The sequence below is a fragment of the Canis aureus genome, chromosome 4, assembly GCF_053574225.1.
Source record: "Canis aureus isolate CA01 chromosome 4, VMU_Caureus_v.1.0, whole genome shotgun sequence".
NCBI classification, from domain to species: domain Eukaryota; kingdom Metazoa; phylum Chordata; class Mammalia; order Carnivora; family Canidae; genus Canis; species Canis aureus.
This window is the reverse complement of record NC_135614.1, coordinates 64,168,516-64,187,565: the sequence shown is the minus strand read 5'-3', so window position 1 is coordinate 64,187,565 and position 19,050 is coordinate 64,168,516. Positions and strand designations below refer to the sequence as shown.

Sequence of the window (19,050 nt, the reverse complement as noted above, 5' to 3'; positions counted from 1 at the left end):
CTAACTCAATTTAAAGAAAGTTTGCTTTTTTGAAATTGGGAGACTTTCCTAGAAGTATTACATGGCAGTGGTTGGCTCAACGTCTCAAGAGAAAAGATACTGTTATACAAGCAGCCCAGAGTAGAATATCCTGACATGGCAAAGTATGGCACATCCTATTACTCCAGCAGGGCCCCGGAGAAACTGGAAGTGAATCAACTGATCATACTCTGAAGCCTCTGCATTCCAGCAGTGTCCCCTATCAAGGCAGAAGGCAGTCTCTCTCCAGTGAAGCAAAAGCCTGATGATCATATGTCAGATCAGGTGCACAAGAATGTTCCAGTAAGCCTGAACCACAGAGGCAGATGGAAGCCATAACAAGGTCAGAACATCCAGGAAATATAATACCAATGATAAAATATGTTATGTTTCAACCTGTAGGACAAGCATGACTTTCGGGATTCTGTAAGGATAACTTTGGATTTTAATCTTACCGATCCAGAAAATGGGCCTGTTCTTGATGATTCTCTACCAAATTCAGTACATGAATATGTAAGTCAGATTTTTTTTTAATTCAGATAACCTATATGTGAACATATTGGGAGAAAATAAAGCCCTGAAACACATACACACACACACACACACACACACACACACACACACAACCTTAAATCAATTTTTTTAAAAAAACAATGAAATTCTAGAGTTTTCTCAACTCTTCTGTTTCCTATTATTGGAGGGAACTCTTCAATTTCCTATTGTTGGAGGGAACTTATAAATAACAACTGTTTTTATGTCTCCTAAATTTAGGACCAGTTGAAAGAAAGACATGGGTTGGCCTACTGGAACTCCCTTTTATTACTAATGAACACTGGGTTCCAGGGCACAGCTTAGACATATTGAGTGTATCCTACTGAACAAGACTTAGACCACAGATAACCAAGTATGTCATCAGCAGTGCTCATCAGGTCATTTTCAGGGGGGCCTACATCATAAAACTTGCAGAATAGAGATATAGAGCTTCCCATGGTCACACTGCTGCCCTAAGAGCAGAAGAGGTGGGAAGGGACTGATCCTCCTTCCAAATTCACAAAGTTCAATGTCCCACCCCTGAGAAAGAGTGAGCAAGTAGAATGATGGAGTGGAGGAATTGTTAGAGATGGGCAATTAGTTTTCCCCATACACATATCCTTCATTCTGTCTTTCTTCCTTTCAAGTATATTTATTGGGCGTCTTAAACATATAGGCTTTGTGGTTTATGGTCTAACCTAGGAAGCAGATATTAGGTAGGAATTAAAGCGTGTACCCTGGAGGAGAACTTAATTGTTTTATGGGAACTTCTGCCTAGGTAGAGAGTCAGGGGGGCATTCCCCTGAAATTGTGACATTTAAGTATTCTCAGGAGTGGAGGGAGCAATGTTTCATGCACAGGGAATATGTGTAAAGGTTCTGAGGCATTAAGGGACTAAATTAAACTCTCTAATGTGGCTGACACTGAAGAGCAAGGTGGGAAGGTGATATGGGATGAGGCGGAGGCACAGGCAGGAACCAGATCATTCCAGCCTTTGTGCTAGTGTGCAGGTATTTTGAAGAGCAATGGAATGCTATTGATGGCCTTAATTGGTTCAGTGATACTGGTTTATATTTTCTAAGGATTACTCTGGCTGCAATGTGGAGAATAATTAGAGGAACAATGATTGGAACAAGAGTGGGTGCAGGAGATCACTTAGGAAGCTATTGCATTAGTTCAGGGAGGAAATGAGGATAGCTAGACTAGAAGTGATGGTGAAAATGGAGAGGCAAGAAGATAGTTGAGAGATTCTTAGAAAAGAAGTGGAATAGACAGCTCTTAATGAAGGTTTAGATAAGGGAGTAGGACTTCATGAGAAGAGAAATCAAGGAAAACTCCTAGTTATGTGGCTTCACCACTTTCTACCCTCTGAGCTCTAATACATTCCTAAGTATTTGATTCTTTTCAAAAGAAAATCTCATAATTGGAGTTGAGTGTTAAAGTGTTCTCTCATAGATTTTGATCTTAGAGTACTTGACTTGATTTTTTTGAAACTGTTCTACTCTGGCACACTAAAGCCAGTGAAAAACATCTGTGAAAATTGTGCATTCTTTAAAAGGCTGGAAGAATTTATACCCAGAAGTTTATTATTTTCCCTATAAATTACGGGAATAAATCTAAAATTCCTTAAGATTTCTGCAGTGGAATCTGTTCTCTTTATGAGTTGCTTAACTTAGTTTGGCAATATGTCATTTCACAAAGCGGGTTAATAAGTAATTTTCAATCATGTTTAACTAAATTTTGAAAAAATGTTTTCCTATGGCCATTTCAGATTCCCTTTGCCAAAGATTGTGGAAACAAGGAAAAATGTATCTCGGACCTCGCCCTGAAAGTATCCACCACAGAAAAAGGCCTGCTTATTGTCAGGTCCCATAACGATAAGTTCAATGTTAGTCTCACGGTCAAAAACAAAAAGGACAGCGCCTATAACACCAGAACCATAGTGCACTATTCTCCAAATCTAATTTTTTCAGGAATTGAGGTAAATTTTTAGCTTTAATATTTATTAATTCTAGTAGTAATCATTTCTTGAGTCTCCTTTTCCTGCTACTCAACTAATTGTTTTTATTGGGTTTAGAACAATAGAGAACATTTTGTACAAATTATTAGTATTCACTAATGGTGAAAGTACCAAACTTTTTAAAAAGGTTCTGTTTTGATGAATGTCTTTAGAGATTTGTGACTTTTCTTAGATTTAGTATGAGGAAAGAATCACCGATGTATCAAAATCATATGTTTCATAGAAGCATTACACAGCTGAAATTGAGACAAAATCAAAGAAATATTAAAACATAAAGTCAAGACAGTGGAACAGAGGTGCAGAGAGAGTATTGCATGTATGGAACAAAAAATATGTTTACATAAAGAAACATTAAGATATCATTTCTCATTTTCTATGTAAAACCCTTACATTGGCCAGAGAGGTATTAAATTACAAAGTCTCATTGTCAAAACAGAATTCTTTTTTATTTTGGCAATAACATATAGTTGCATAAGATGCTGTATCAGGAATAATTAGTACTTCCAAATTTGAACGTTGCTTTCTAATTCAGGTCTCTGAATGAATCTGCTTTATTTACAATTCTATCTATAAATATCCGAATTAATAATATGTATGATTCATATTTAAAACAATACCCTTATTAATATAATATTAAAACTCTATTGTCTAGTTTTCTAATTTCTGTAAATTCAGACTTTCAGTGACATTTCTCTCTATTTATTAGGATATTGCTTAAGGACATGATGACTAACAGAGGCTTAAAAGAAATGTCCTCCATTACTACCACGTATTTTAGATCCAGTAAAAAATGTTCATTATAAATCTAAATGTTCAAAGTGATTCTGGAAAAATATTATCACTGAATTTTTCTCTGGAAAGGGAACTATATTAAAAATCATTGCTGGGATGCCTGGGTGGCTCAGTTGAGCATCTGCCTTTGGCTCAGGGCGTGATCCTAGAGTCCCAGGATCGAGTCTCACATTGAGCTTCCCACATGGAGCCTGCTTCTCCCTCTGCCTATGTCTCTGCCTCTGTGTGTGTATGTATCTCATGAATAAATAAATAAAATCTTAAAAAAAATATTGCCAGTATCCTCTTCAACTAAGTTCATGGCCTTGGTAGAGAGGCAGAAGTATAAAAATCAACAGTGCATCTCCTCTATTTCTATTAACAATTGAAACAGTAATAATAATGACGTCTTTTCCTGAGTCATATGATGTTCCAGGCTCTGTTCTAAGCATTCCACTTACTCAATTCTCATTAAGGAAATAGGTGTTATTGTACTATAGAGATTCTAAGCTAAACCCTTTCTGTCACATTTTAACCTTTCTGTAACTGCATTTTACAACTGATATGTTTACTTAACTGGCAGCATTTTCCCTCTCTTATTGGTACACAAAATAATGGAGAGTCTCAGATTCAGTGGCATTTTCAATTTGATGAAATAAAGTATGACTAGCCTCACTGGGCAGAAAATCAGGCTCAGAGAAGTGAGGAGTCTTGACAAGAAGATTGCTTAGAGTGACAGAGTCAGAATTTAACTCCTGGTGGCCTCATCAGAACTCATGCTCTTACCACCGGGCTAAACTCTTCTCATGGCAACCACTCACTGTGGGCTTCCACGTGGCAGTCTAGTATGTGTGAATTATTTCATCCAGCCACCTAATCAGTTTATGATTAATGGCACATTGCTGTTAGAACATCCATTGTACAGTGTTCCACTAGACAAGATATGTGATGTGCTCTGCCCTTCAGTCTCCCTTAAGGAATGTTTTTGTATTTTCCATGGAGGGTCAGACAGGTGATCCCAGAATGCTATGACTCCCCCAACTAAGTTGAGAGACAAATCTTAGTAAGGCAGAGTCCAAGACATGGCTGGGAAAACTCTGGAAAACCAAGCTCAAGCATTTCACCTGTGTGTCTGCTCTAATTCTGTTTACTTTTTCTTCAAAGGCTATCCAAAAAGACAGTTGTGAATCCAATCATAATCTCACATGTAAAGTTGGATATCCTTTCCTGAGAAGAGGAGAAGAGGTAAGATTATAAAACATCCATGTGGCAATTGGGTATGAAAAATGCTATGCTCAAAGTTAAATATATAAATCCTTCTAATGGAAAAAAATAAATAAATAAATAAATAAAATCCTTCTAATGGTATTTTAGGGTGATGTAGATGAAGAAGGTTGATTTCAAAATTTTGAAATACTGGAATCAAAAGCCGATTATTGCAGGAGTCAAACTAAAATGCTGAGACAAAATTAAAAATCTATACTTGATAATTTATCAATTTATCTGATTGTAGTAGGCTTCTCTGGCCTGTAGAGAAAACAAATCTTCCAAGCAGATTGGTTTAGAACTTTGTATAGAAACTCTTTTTTCACTTCTCCTTCTAAAATAATATCCTTATTGAGATATAATTCACATACCATAAGATTCACTTATTTAAACTGTACAATTCAGTGGGTTTTTGTATATTCACCAAATAGTGGATTGTACAGTCATCACCACAATCAATCTCAGAACATTTTAACATCCCCAAAAGAAACTCAGCCCACATTACCAGTTACTTCTCTTTTTTCCCCTTTAGTCCCTCCCCAGCCTCAGGCAACCAATAATCTACTTTCTTTCTTTAAGAATCTACTTATTCTGGACATTTCATATAAATAGAGTCATATAATCTGTGGTCTTTTTGTAACAAGCTTTTTTCATTTAGCATAATGTTTTTTTAAAGGTCATCAGTAGTTCCCTTTTATCTCCAAATAAAATTCCATTTTGTGGATGTATCATATTTTATTTATTCACCTATCAGGTGACGGGCATTTGTGTTGTTTCCGCTTTTTGGCTACTATGAATAATACTATGAATATCTGTGTACAGGTTTTGGTGTGGGCATATTTTCCATTCTCTTATGGTGGAATTCCTGGGCTATATAACTACGTATAACATTTTGGGAAGCTGCAAAACTTCCTTCCAAAGTGACTGCACCATTTTTCATTCTTACCAGTCTTTCTTCACATTGTTACTGTCTTTTTTATTATAGCCATCCTCGTGGGTGTGAAATAATATCTCATTGTGATATTGATTTGCATTTCCTTAATGGCTAATGATTTGCATAATCTTTTCATGTGCCTACTGACCATGTGTATATCTTCTTTTCAGATCCTTTACCTATTTTTTAATTGGGATGTCTTTTTTTTTATTATTGAATTGTGAGAGCTCTTCATATATTCTGCTTTCAAGTCACTTATTATATATGATTTGCAAATATTCCCATTCCACCTTTTCACTTTCTTGATGATGTCCTTTGAAACATAAAAGTGCTTACTTTGATGAAGTTCAGTTAATCTATTTATTCTTTTTCATTCATGCTTTGCCAACTGAAGGTCACAAGATTCACTTCTATATTTCCTTCCAAGAGCTGGATAGTTTTAGCTGTTACATTTGGGTTTATAATCCATTTTGATGAACTTTTGTGTATTGTGTAAGAAGAAAGGGTCCAATTTCATTCTTTCTGTGTGGATATCCAGCAGCCCTACACCATCTGTCAAAAAGGTTTTCATTCCCCCATTGAATTGTCTTGGCACTTTTTTTTGAAAGTCAGTTGAGCATAAACATATGGGTTTTTTCTTGACTCTTAATTGTAATCCATTGATGTATATGTCTATCTTTATGTCAGCACACACTTTTGATTATTGTAGCTTTTTTGAAAGTTTTGCAATCTGAAAATGTAAGTCTTTCAACTGTGTTTTCTTTTTCAAAATCGTTTAGCTCCTCGGGTCCCCTGTATCTTTATTTGTATTTTAGGGTCAGCTTGTCATTTTCTAAAAAAAAAAAAAAAAAAAAAAAAAAAAACTGGGAGTTTGATAGGGATCACATTGAATCTGCAGATCAATTTGGGGAGTATTACCACCTTAAAGATATTAAGTCTTTGATCTGTGACCATAGGGTGTCTTTTTATTTATTTAGATTTTCTTTAATTATTTTCAAAAATGTTTTGTGTTTTTCAGAATACAAATTTTACACTTTCTTTGTTAAATGTATTCCTATGTATTCATTCTTTTTTAATGCTATTTTATTTTTATTTAATTTTTTGAAAGAGAGAGAGCACGCTCATGTGCACAAACTCATGGGGGAAGGGGCAGATGGAGAGGGAGAGAGAGAGAGAGAGAGAGAATCTTGGGCAGGTTCCACATTCAGTGCAGAGCCAAACTTGGGACTCAATCCCATAACCCTGAGATCATGACCTAAGCTGAAATCAAGAGTCTGATGCTTAACTGACTGTGCCACTCAGGAGCCCCTTTTAATGCTATTTAGATGAAACTCTTAAATTTATCTTCAGATTGTTTATTGCTAGTGTATAGAAATACAAATGATGTTTTAATATTGATCTCTTTCCTGAAATCTTGCTGAAATTATTTATTAGTTCTAATAGTTCTTTAGAGGATTCCTTAGGATATTCTATATACAAGATCATGTCATCTGCAAATAGATGCATCCTTCCCAAGGCAATGCCTTTTATTTCTTTTTCTTGCCCAAATGCCCTCGCTAGAACCTACAATAGTAGCTGAACAGAAGTGAGGGAGTGCTTTCATGTATTCTTAAAACCAGTATTTGTTTCCATGAAAAACAAAGAATAGTTATCTCATTTAATGATAAACAACATATTAGCCTATATTTTCATTGAAGGTTGCTTTTCAGTATGAATATTTGCTCCTCTATTCATATTGAGTTAATGAGAGAAATATTTAGTCAATCAAAGTGAGATAAGAAGATACTTTATTTACTTACTTGAAAAGATAGAAATACTATCCCAAATATTTATTTCAACTTCTTTACATTATGATATTTTATAATATAAGACTTCAAAATAGATCTTTGTCATCTTAATCCCACATCCTAAAAAGTTGATAAACACTGGGTTGGATATCTGGAAATGGCAGAGTCACATATCTATAATGAAGTCTTCTGGCTCCTCATTTTGCAAATGAGAATTCAGAAAGGCCTTTTCCCTTAATACATGTGGCATGACTACTAGTGACTGTAGTGACTGAAGAAACTATGAATGACAATAATTATCACTCAATTGAATAAACCATTTTAGCTATGAAACTAACTAGATATACCAATCTACTTTTGGAACCTCATTATTAAGCCCATTTCTTGACTATCTCAAATGAAATTTATTGTAAGATTGCATTTCTTCCTTAATTATCTATAAAACACACATAATATTTGAAAAAAACCATAATTCCTCTATTTTGACATGGAAATAGTGAATGTCAACTCAAGTCCACACCTTCCTCTGACCATTTTAATTAACCATGTAATTATCTTCACTTCATAAAGAATAATGATACAGTCCGTGTTACATTTCAACCATGTAGAGATACTAAGTCCAATCTTAATTATTTTTAACCACTTTTTTTTCTTTCTTTTGCAATTCCTTGCTGCTTAGGGTAAAAGCTTAAATCATAGCATCTCACACCATCAATAGAGAGATGGGAAGATAATTTACTAAGGATTTTTGCATGTGCTTTACACTTAGAATATATTTTGACTTCAAGATCTAGATTCATAGCATTTCAGGATCAGGTCAATATGGAATAGGCACCTTCTTCAGTCCCACTCTCTGCTAGATACTCTCTGCTAGTATCTTCCCAAGGTCTGAAAGCTCATCAGAAAAGCCAAGACTTATATATCCAGGCCAGTCAGGAAACTAAGGAAAGACAGGAAACAAGGCACCTACTGAGACTGGCAACTTGACCTTTGTAAACTATTGTAGTTCAAACCCACCCAGTAAATATCCTATTAGAATTATGATTACTATTTCAAACCAAGAAAGACGCTACAGATCAGCAGATTCTTAAGAAAAATGTGGTTTTTTTAATGTAACTCAAAATATATGTGGAAAAAGAAAATACAAAAGAAAATTCCACACATAATATGGTATAACCTTGCAAATGTCATGACACCTGAATTCTAGTCATCCCTTCTGTGAATGGGCCTAAATTCATTAAAAGAACTTTAAATATCAAATTCTGTCTTATCTGGCACTTAATCCCAAAGGTAAAATTTTAGGTAGTTTCTATTAATTGTGCATTTTGAGCCATCTATGTAGCTGGCCAAATTCTAAAACATCCTAGTTAGCACAAACTAGGTTTAGTTCCCAGAATAGGAAATACAACTTTCCAAAGATTATCATGAGTCTTGGGCTAGGACTATGCTGAGGACCTATTTCTTCAAATAAGGACCTATTTCAAATAAGGACCTATTTCAAATAAGGACCTATTGGGCTAGGACTATGCTGAGGACCTATTTCTCCAGTTTCTGGCCTGCCTATTGGTGTTTATGAAGATTTCTGGATTATATAGTTTATCTGCTCAAGCATAGTTTTTAAAAATAAGTTATGTGTATCAGAGTGTTAATATAACAAAAACATTTTTCAGGTTTTCTTAGGTATTGTAAACAAAACTTACTGCATTATTATTAATATTATTATAATTACTCTTTATTATAAATAAGCTTTTTATTTTTTTATTTTGTTTTTATTCCTGAAAGGCCAAAAACTTTCTTATATTATCAAATTAATGGAACCAAGTAGGTTTTCCCATATTTTATAATGAACATGTATAGATGGTTACTGATACTTGAAGTTTACATATAAAAGAGGCTTTAAGTATGATAATTTCATAATTACATTGTTTATTATTGTGATATGTAGATTATGGTAATATACATAGGATGTACCTTCATGGTAATAGTTTATATAATACAAATTATTCTTATTAATATAATTTGAATAAAGTTTTGAAACTCAATATTAATATGCAAAAAATATTACATAGTCATATTTAAAAGTACACGTATATTATATCTTATTCTGTTTTTGAGATGTGATTAGGTTTTATTTTGTAAGCTAATATTTCTTAAATAACTTTGCAGTTTCAGTCTAGGCAATATCATTAAAATAATTAAGCATTTTGATCAAAGTAAACATTCTACTTCTTTATCTGTTACTAAACTAAAAATATTTTTATTTCATAGGTTACTTTCAAAATATTATTTCAGTTTAATACATCTTATCTCATGGAAAATGTGGTCATTCATTTAAGTGCAACAAGGTCGGTTGATATGTATGCATGAGTGTATGTGTATGTAAGCAATTAAGTATATAATTTCATGTATTTAGAATATTTTGCTTTATGGACTTACTGGAATTTCTTACAGCTTTTATGAATCAGTAAAAGTAAAAGGCAATGAACCCCTTTACACCACAAAAACATCCTTATGAATAACTAAAACTAAAGAAATTTTTATTTAATAGAATTAAGGCACCTCCCAAACAAGATTAAACCATTGGTTCTAAGAGCTGTAAAGCATGTTGTAATCACACATCACTTATATCTGCCAAATTGCACTTACATTTATTTAAAATTTTACAGGATTGCTAATTTAACTTTTACTGGCTGCGCATCAAAGTCAACTGAATCATCAGATGAATTTAAAGTTTTATGATGCCCTTTTGTAGTTTAATACATTTTATCCAAGTCAGTCAGAGCTTCTGAAAGATATAGAATACCCAGACTAAAAATAACAAAAGACTAATAAGGAAATTGAAATAGTGTCTTAACTTTCTTCTAAGTGTAATAATCCACTGGACAATAAACTCCTTGAGATATCTTTGTTGCCTTATCCCCCAGTAAATAACATGGTGCCTTGCATCTAATAATCACTGAACAAATGTAGGATGAATGGATAAATGAGAAAATAAATTAATGGGTAAATGAGTTCCGTATGCTCAATTTAATCCAGCTCAATAAATATTTATTTGACATCTACTACAGACGAGATATTACATTAGTCATTATAGGGAATATAAAAATTAATAAGGACATGAACTTCCTGGAGTAAACATTACAGTAGGGGGCTTAAGACTAATGTATAAATTATTATAACATAAGGTACAACAAGGAAAATTCATTAGAGGAATATAAACTATGTATGAGACTTAATAGAGGTTGAAATTATATCTACATGGCAATGAGCCCCCAAGAAAACTTTATCAAGGAGATTATAATTGACAAGGACCTTAAAGGTGTTAGAAATTCATAGAGAGGTTGAAAAATAGAATTAGATGGTGCATCTATAGCAAAATCTCAGTCATACAAATATCTATAACCCAAAGCAGGGTGCTGCTTTCACTATCCTCCAGCTCACAGCGAACCACTTAGTACACTTGGGAACAGCAGAATCATTAAAAGGTCCTTATATCCCATTCTGTGAGACCAAATTGCTAAATGCTTGGTCACTTGGTGGAGAGGGTGTGTGATAAAAATAACGAAAGCTAGCACTCATTATTTCCTACATCTAGGCATAATGTTAAAGGCACTTTACATGTGTTAGAATCATCATTTATTTAACACTTAATGATAAACCCCCATTTTATAGATGAAGAAACCAAGGCACAGAAAAATTAAATAACTTTCCCAAAGTATGTTAATGTTCTAGACCAATCCCATGCATGCTGGCCCCAGAGCCAGTGTTGGTAAGTGTTATATCCTTCACATGTGCTTTTTTTTTAAACACATGGAAGTATGATATGCCAATGCATATATAAACATGTATGCACTTACATATCATTAAAATGACAATTTCAATCAAGGGAATAAATAAATGTTTAACAAATAACATTAGCACTAAACAATAGCATGGAAAAACAAGAAGACCAGAAACTTAATATTGACTTTCTGCCACATAACCCCAGTCACATCTTTTTGTGAGGTCCTCATCCATGAGGAATAAATAAGAATCACTACCTGATTTGTGTTAAAAACACAAATTCCTAGGTGCTAACTCAAATCTACTAAATCTGTATTTCAAGGATAGAAAGCCAGTAATCTCTGTATTTAACAATTGGCCCAAGGTTACTTATCCATAATCCTCATAGAAGTTTGAGAAACCTTGGACTAAATTACTGTGATTTTCAACCCTAACTGCAATTCAGAATCAATTTGGGAAATTTAATAATATCTATCTCTGACCTCCCTCCTCATCCCGATTTAAAAACAAAAACAACAAAACAAACCAAAAAAACCACAAAAATAAGAATTCTAGTCTTTTATGCTTTCATTTAATTGCTCAGATAAGCTTCTCTTTCAAATGCTCAGAAATGTCTCTAAATAATCAATGGTTTCATGATTTGTCTGAACATGCTGTGTATTTTCTAGTGACAGTGAAGAACCTCCTGAAGCCCTTTCTGATAATGAAGTAAACATTTCTATCCCAGTAAAATATGAAGTTGGACTTCAGTTTTACAGGTAGGAGGAAACTGCATTTTTATGTTGACGCCTTTTTACAAACCCAGTGCTTCTCAAAGTGTGGTCACTGGCCAAGGGCGCCAGAAGCACCTAAGAACTTAGGCAAATTCTTGGCCCCACTCCAATCTACTGAATCAGGAACTCTGAGGCCCGGAAATTGGCCTACAAGTTAAATAAGCGCTGTGAGTAATTTTCATGCACTCTAAAGTCTGAGACCCAGCATGCTAAATAATCTTAAATGTGAGGTGCTGATTATCCTGGATTGCATTAGCAGTCCAGCCTAAACTCATAAATGCAAGCTGCAGACCTAGAAGGAATATTTTACAAATGGCAGTGTTCTTAGAGGTCACCAGCATATTTCTCAGCCATCATTTCTCATTGATGAGGGTTGTTTATTTCTTGCATTATTCATAAACTGTCCTTTCCCTTATGATCTATCCAAACACAAATCATATTGGCAATGTTATCCACTATAAATTTCCTTGCTTAAGCAAGACTCCAAGCTTTTGCTAAAAAAAAAAAAAAAAAAAAAAAAAAAAAGTGCAATGTATACAAAAAGCATAAGAATCAGAGGCAAGTTTAGTCTAAAAATCTTATCATTTTATTAATTTATTTCCTATAGCACTTTGTTTTTTCTGATAACAAACAACAAAAATGAGAGGATTATAGGGTATATACAGATACAGAGTATATCTGTACAGATATCTATACAGATTCTGTGTATATTACTTAGCCTCCAAATTCTATTCACTGTTTTCTATCTTGCCATTATCCACTTCTCTTGGTACAATGGCTTTTTCCAAGAACTTTTCATTTTATTAAAATCAAATTTTGGCAAACACCTATATATTTTTATTATTCATTTCACCAAGTTCATCCAATGAACATGGAGAAGTTGTATGTGAAAGCTTGAATTTTTAAGTTTAGCAGTAAATATAGGCCTTTAATATGAAAAGGTTAGCAATTTTTTAAAAATCTATTTGAAATTCAGCACTTCTAAAAATACCGAGTTTAAGCTTCATTATTCACAAAATGTAAATGACATTAGTGAATTAATGGGAAATTTTCACTTGGTTATAATGAAACTTTTATTTTAAAATATATGTATTTTGGCATTTTAAGGCTAAATAAGCATCAGGGACTTATTGAGCTAAATTATATAATCTTTCTCACCCTCCTCAAAGATTTAATTGTAAATCTCAGGGTAAAAGAATTTTCCTCTGATTTGAAATCTCTACATGTACTTTTTGTGGAATTACCTGGTATAAAGAAAGAAAAGGAGTAAAGTCAAATAAAAGTTAAACTTTGTTATGGTTTGTTTTTCTTGTTCCAATTAATTCTAAGCTCTGCAAGTGAATACCATATTTCAATTGCGGCCAATGAGACTGTCCCTGAAGTTATTAATTCTACTGAGGACATTGGAGATGAAATTAATATCTTCTACTTGGTAAGAAACTAACTGTAAATTAGTATTGTCAAGGAGTAATTTATAAGTTTATAAATTAAAGTATTAAGAGATACTTAGGAACATGTTGATTCAATAGTTAATCCTATGTTCCAGAATTTTTTTATAATTTCATTATTTTGAAGTAATTTTATTTAAAGAAGTATTTACAATTATACTTGAAACAATATTGAAAACCTAAGTCTCTAATTCCTTCCTAAGACATGCTTAGAATGAATCCCTAGAAAAAATAAACCTGTAAAACCAAAGAAGCACTACCTATAAGCCTATAGACTTTATTTACATTATTTTTTCAGTATGAATGAGAAAAGCACTTTTAAAAAATAATTATGACTCTTTCAGGAACTAATAACTTCAAATGCCTTGCTAATATTTTCCTTTACTCAGCAATATGTATCTCAGATATTTACTCAGATATTTACTCAGGTATTTACTCATATTTACTCAGAAATATGTATCTCATTCTACTCATTGCTACCTTCCATATATATCATACTATAACTTATGTTCCTCCTACCTCATCCTTAAGTGATGTTTCCTGTTACAACATCTAGTTTTCTCTTTGAATTCCTCATAATGAACTTTTCCTAACCATATAGCAAACAATTATGGAATTGAACCAGACTTTCATTTTAGGTAATGCCTATTTACAGACACAGACTTGGGTTAATATTACTCAAGTAAATGAGGGTCCGATTCAAATGATGGGCTTAAATGTATATTCAGAAGTATGAAATAATGCAACATTATTATGGGTGAAAATAGTCTCAATCTCTTTGGGAATTGCCAACAGTGGAAAAAGAAGTTCTCTTACAAAGTGAAATAAATGTATGCTCTCAAGATTCATTCCATTGTTTTTATCTGTACTCCTTGCTAAAATTTCTATGACAAGCATGAATGCCAATCACTTCATTACTGAGATAAATTTTTGAAATTTAGGCTGTCAAGTTCTTCTGGCTCCATTTGCTTTTCCCAGATTAAAGAATTCAGCAAAACATAAGGAGGGAGAGAGGGGAGGGGAGGGAGGGAGGAGGGAGGAGGAAGGAAAGGAAGGAAGGAAGGAAGGAAGGAAGGAAGGAAGGAAGGGAGGGAGGGAGGGAGGGAGGGAGGAAGGAAGGAAGGAAGGAAGGAAGGAAGGAAGGAAGGAAGGGAGGAAGAAATTAATTTTGAATATTATAAATCTTCATATGTTGTTACTAAGGTCCAAACTTGAAACAGGTACTCTCAAACTATTATAAATAATGTTAATATAAATAATACTGTTAAAAATATCTCTGACCATAACCTTTTGTATCTTATTATTTTGCTGGTATAAAATCTGAAATTGGAGTAATGAAATTGAAAAACCATGTGAACATTTTCTTAGGTGAGACTCATTGAATGAATTTACTGCTAGAAATGTACCATAGAAAATTATAGGTAATACAAAGATTTATTCTCAGAGATATTCTATTTTTTTAGTTAGTTAGTTAGTTTATTTATTTATTTATTTATTTATTTATTTATTTATTTATTTATTTTTCATCTTTACAGCCATCATGGGGCTCCAACTCACTACCCAAAAATCAAGAGTCATATGCTCTTCTGAATGAGCCAACCAGGCACCCCTAGCTTATACTGTTCAGTGTCATTTATAGTAGTTTTAAAATTGAAACCTAGGCACAATTGAAAAGTTAACCATATAAAATTGCTTAATAAATGATCAGATATTAATCAATGGAGAGACTGCTAAAGAGGGCGCATTTTAGATTTAAAAAAAGACCTTAATTCTGCTATTTACTAGCTCTGTGATCTTGGAAATTCTTTATTCTCATTCTAACCTTGTTTCCTTATAGGTTATATAGGTATATTAAGAGAATCTACCTTATTGGGCTGTTAACAGGATTAAAGGCAATAATACAAATAAGAAAATTAGCACAGTGTATAGAATATAGTAAGTGTTGAACATAAATAAATATTGATATTGTGGTTACTAGTAAGCCACTAATGAAAGTCATATTCTCAAAGAATTTCTCAGTTTATGGGGAAACACCATAGCAATACATTTTACAGGTGAGGTGCCAAATTTTGTATTTTATATGATGCAGATTTTATAATATATGCAAACAGGTAAGTTGTATGCTAAAGTGTTACCAGTGTGGTAGAATTATAGAACACTTACTTCTTGTTTATTTTCAGTATTTTTCCAATGTTTCAGTAAAGAACCTTGTTTTTAATCAGAAAAAAATAAATGTTAATTAGAGATTACATGATTTTTTACTATTTAGTAAGAAACATGGAATTAGACTGGGAGGCCATGGCAGGCAAGTTTAAGGCATATTACAATAAGAAGTGGCAAGAGTCTAGGAGCATGATTAAGAGGCCAGGCACAGCTGGTCAGGAATTCCTAGAATTCCAAGATTAAAGGATGCATTTAGTGTTTGGCAACCACAGGGAATGCTTCAAATCTGTGTAACTCTCATTCCAGAAGACTCAGTTAGATCAGTTGAATTTTCTGGCATCTGTAGATTAAGGAGGTCCCTACTCACCTAAGAATTCAGCCCAGGGAGGGTGTGAAGGCCATGGCACCTGGCTGCTCCAATTCGATTGCACCTCTAATACCTGTGGAGACTTTTGAATAGTAAATTCAGCTTCCTGCTGAATTTCATCCTGCCTAGGTTTCCTTCCCTATGAGATACACTCACCTCTGGTGGCATGATGTGATAGTAAGTGGGAATTGTAGTTTAGTGGATAAAAGCAGATGGGCATCAAGAGGAGAGTCAATGTGACTCTCATCCAATTAGATTATCAATCATTATTGACACAGTAGCCCTAGCTGGAGTTAGGATAGTGAAGGGAAGAAGATAGATATCTGGTTTGCCTGTGCAGAGTGATAGAAGATCTCAGGTAACTGGGCTGAGAAATGATTTGTGGGCCTAAGGGGTTATGGCAAACTGGTTGAGGCAAACAAAATATGATCACCTGTTCTGAGTGGATCAAGTAAATGTCCTCCCTCCTTCCCAAGACTAGTATGTCCAAAAAGATATAAGCATAGTAAATTGACACAAAATTTTAATTCTGATATTCCTTAATCCCAGTCCTATTTTGGGAGTGGGAGGATGAAGGAACAATATACATTGTAGCTGATACATATGGCCACTATTAAACACCCCTATTTTTTGCTTTTGTAATTGTGCCAGGTCTCTGTCCAGCCCCATAAACTGTCTGCATTCACTTTCAGATTCAAAATATTACACAACTTAATTTATCAATTAAGAACAGATGTCCTACCTAATACAGAAAGGATGCTGTTGGAAGAGGAAGAGGGAATTACCTTTTAAATTTTTTTCCTGTAGATTAGAAAGAGTGGACATTTTCCAATGCCAGAACTTAAGCTGTCAATTTCATTTCCCAACTTGACCTCAGATGGTTATCCTGTGCTATACCCAAGTGGATGGTCATCTTCTAATGTAAGTCATGTGTGCCTTGGAATTACATCATTATTGCTATTTTTTCCAATTTGTATTTAAAGCCTTTTGTTCCGCATGCCGCTTGTGATAAAAGAGCTTTACCAAAGTGACCTGGAGAAGCATTTAGAAAATTTTAAATAATAACTTCCACTGGCTACTTGGTAGATGTGTTAGCTTCCTACAACTGCTATGGTAATAAATTATCCCAAGTGGGTGGCTAGAAACAACAGAATTTATTCTTTAACAGTCCTGGAGGCCAGAGTCTACAATCCGTGTCAACAATGTTCATTCCCCCTGTGAGGAGGCTCACAGGGACATCTGTTCCATGCCTCTCTCTTAGCTTCTGGTGGCTACTATCAGCCCTTGGCATGCCGTAGCTTCTGGCAACATAACTGCAGTCTCTGCCTCTGTCTTCACATGCCTGTCTTCCTTGTGTTTCTGTGTCTTTGCCTCTTTTTTTATAGCACATTCATCAGTGAATTTGAGAGCCCATCCTAAGTCCAGGACAACCTCATCTGGAGATCCTTAATTACATATGAATGACCCTGTTTCCTTTTACTTTATCTATATGTCTGAGAGGGAGAGAAAGAGAGAGCACAGGAGCAGGGCAGAGGGAGAAGCAGACTCCCCGCCGATCAGGGAGCCTGACTCAGGGCTTGATCCTAGAACCTGGACATCATGACCTGAGCTGAAGGCAGACACTTAACTAACTGAGCAACCCAGGTGTCCCGAAATGACCCTGTTTCCAAACAAGGTCATATTCGCAGGTTCCAGGTCCTTGGACTTGGGCATGTCTTTTTGGAATACTGTTCAATCCACTAGAGTAGACTTTAGACAACTACTTGTTGACTGATGCCTTAAAATGTTTGTTACAGCTTTAATTTGAGGTGATCAAACAGCTCTATAAGGAGACTTCTTAGTTGCTCCTAAGCACACACACACACACAGCTGCACATAAAACAGTCCAGTACTATTTTTTCACGTATCCCAAATAATAGCAGTATCACACCCACTTTGTACCTATAATTTTGAATGAGTCAGTGTGGTAAATTGTTATGGTTCAGTCTCTCAGACATAGAAAATCACAACAAATATCGAAGTAATATATGCATATCATCAGCATTTGACAATCTGTCTTCTCTTTAGAGATTTTTTAAGTTAATATATTCTCAGAAGTCAAGAATATTTGCTGTTAGAAGAGGAACAGTGACAGTTGGATTATAATATTTAAATGTCTCCCTAAAAGCAAAGAAAAATTAAACCTCTACCATTGCTCTCTAATCCAAAAAAGCAGGTTTGTGAGGATGTAGAAAGACTGTACTTTTCCTATTGTGCTTTTCCTATTACTTGTGAACTTTATCCTTATTACCTTCTATCAAGGATGTAGAGTGTCTTGATACATTATCTTATTAGAGTAAGTCTAGTAAAACCACCCAAGAATGAGCTGTCTTATTAACATGGCATTTTAACATTTATAGAACTGCCTACTTACATCTTCCTCCCACAAAGACCATGTATCTTACCCTTGATGTTTAGAGACTCCTAAAATATTATTGGATGGGTACATAAATACAGATGAAAGCCCCTCTTTTTTTTTTTTGCTTGTTTCACAAACCATCATATAAGCCATCATATTGAGTAATAAATGCTAACCCCTTTTTTTTTTCAGTATAGTTTTAATTTCTTTTCTCTTTCTGTGTTATGGGAAATTACAACTAATGTTTGATGAAAACAATAAAATAATGAGTGTATTACTGACTCAATATTAAGTTCCACTAGCATCCTTACTTTTTTATAACAACCTCACTGATATCTATGACAATTTAAAAGTAGCATGCTAACAGTAATGATTATCTGGGAGTGAGTGTATATGACTGCCACAGAATGGCTTCTTCCATATCGCACACTCCCAAAGATGGATCTATCATCTGTGACAATAGCTGTCACTCACAGATTCACGTTGTTACACAAGTCATTTTTCCCTCTGACATCTGGCATTGTCTGATAAAAAAATATTTTCATTTCTTAGAATGCAAACTGCAGACCCAGTAGTCTTCAGGACCCTCTTGGTGTCAACTCTGGGAAGAAAACAATTATATCCAAATCTGAAGATCTCAAACGAGGCACAATTCCGGTAAATTCAGATAACCAAGACAAGTGCTAGTTTTATCTCATGTTTTTTAACTGAATATATTCACTATAAACCTAAAAATAGCTATCTTATAGAATATTTTAATATGGTATCTTTTTATCAAATGGCAAAGATAT

The 19,050-nt window shown here is 34.2% G+C and overlaps 1 protein-coding gene across 1 annotated transcript in view; it reads left to right on the top strand.

Annotated features, from left to right (window-relative positions):
- Window positions 1–19,050, top strand: part of ITGA1 (integrin subunit alpha 1) — a 158,156-nt gene that overhangs the window by 127,929 nt on the left and 11,177 nt on the right. The window contains exons 18-25 of the mRNA XM_077896008.1: window positions 421–531; window positions 2,321–2,530; window positions 4,505–4,585; window positions 9,596–9,672; window positions 11,779–11,868; window positions 13,213–13,315; window positions 16,669–16,782; window positions 18,812–18,916. Of these exons, the coding sequence (XP_077752134.1) occupies window positions 421–531; window positions 2,321–2,530; window positions 4,505–4,585; window positions 9,596–9,672; window positions 11,779–11,868; window positions 13,213–13,315; window positions 16,669–16,782; window positions 18,812–18,916 (891 nt within the window). The remainder of the gene's footprint in view (window positions 1–420; window positions 532–2,320; window positions 2,531–4,504; window positions 4,586–9,595; window positions 9,673–11,778; window positions 11,869–13,212; window positions 13,316–16,668; window positions 16,783–18,811; window positions 18,917–19,050) is intronic.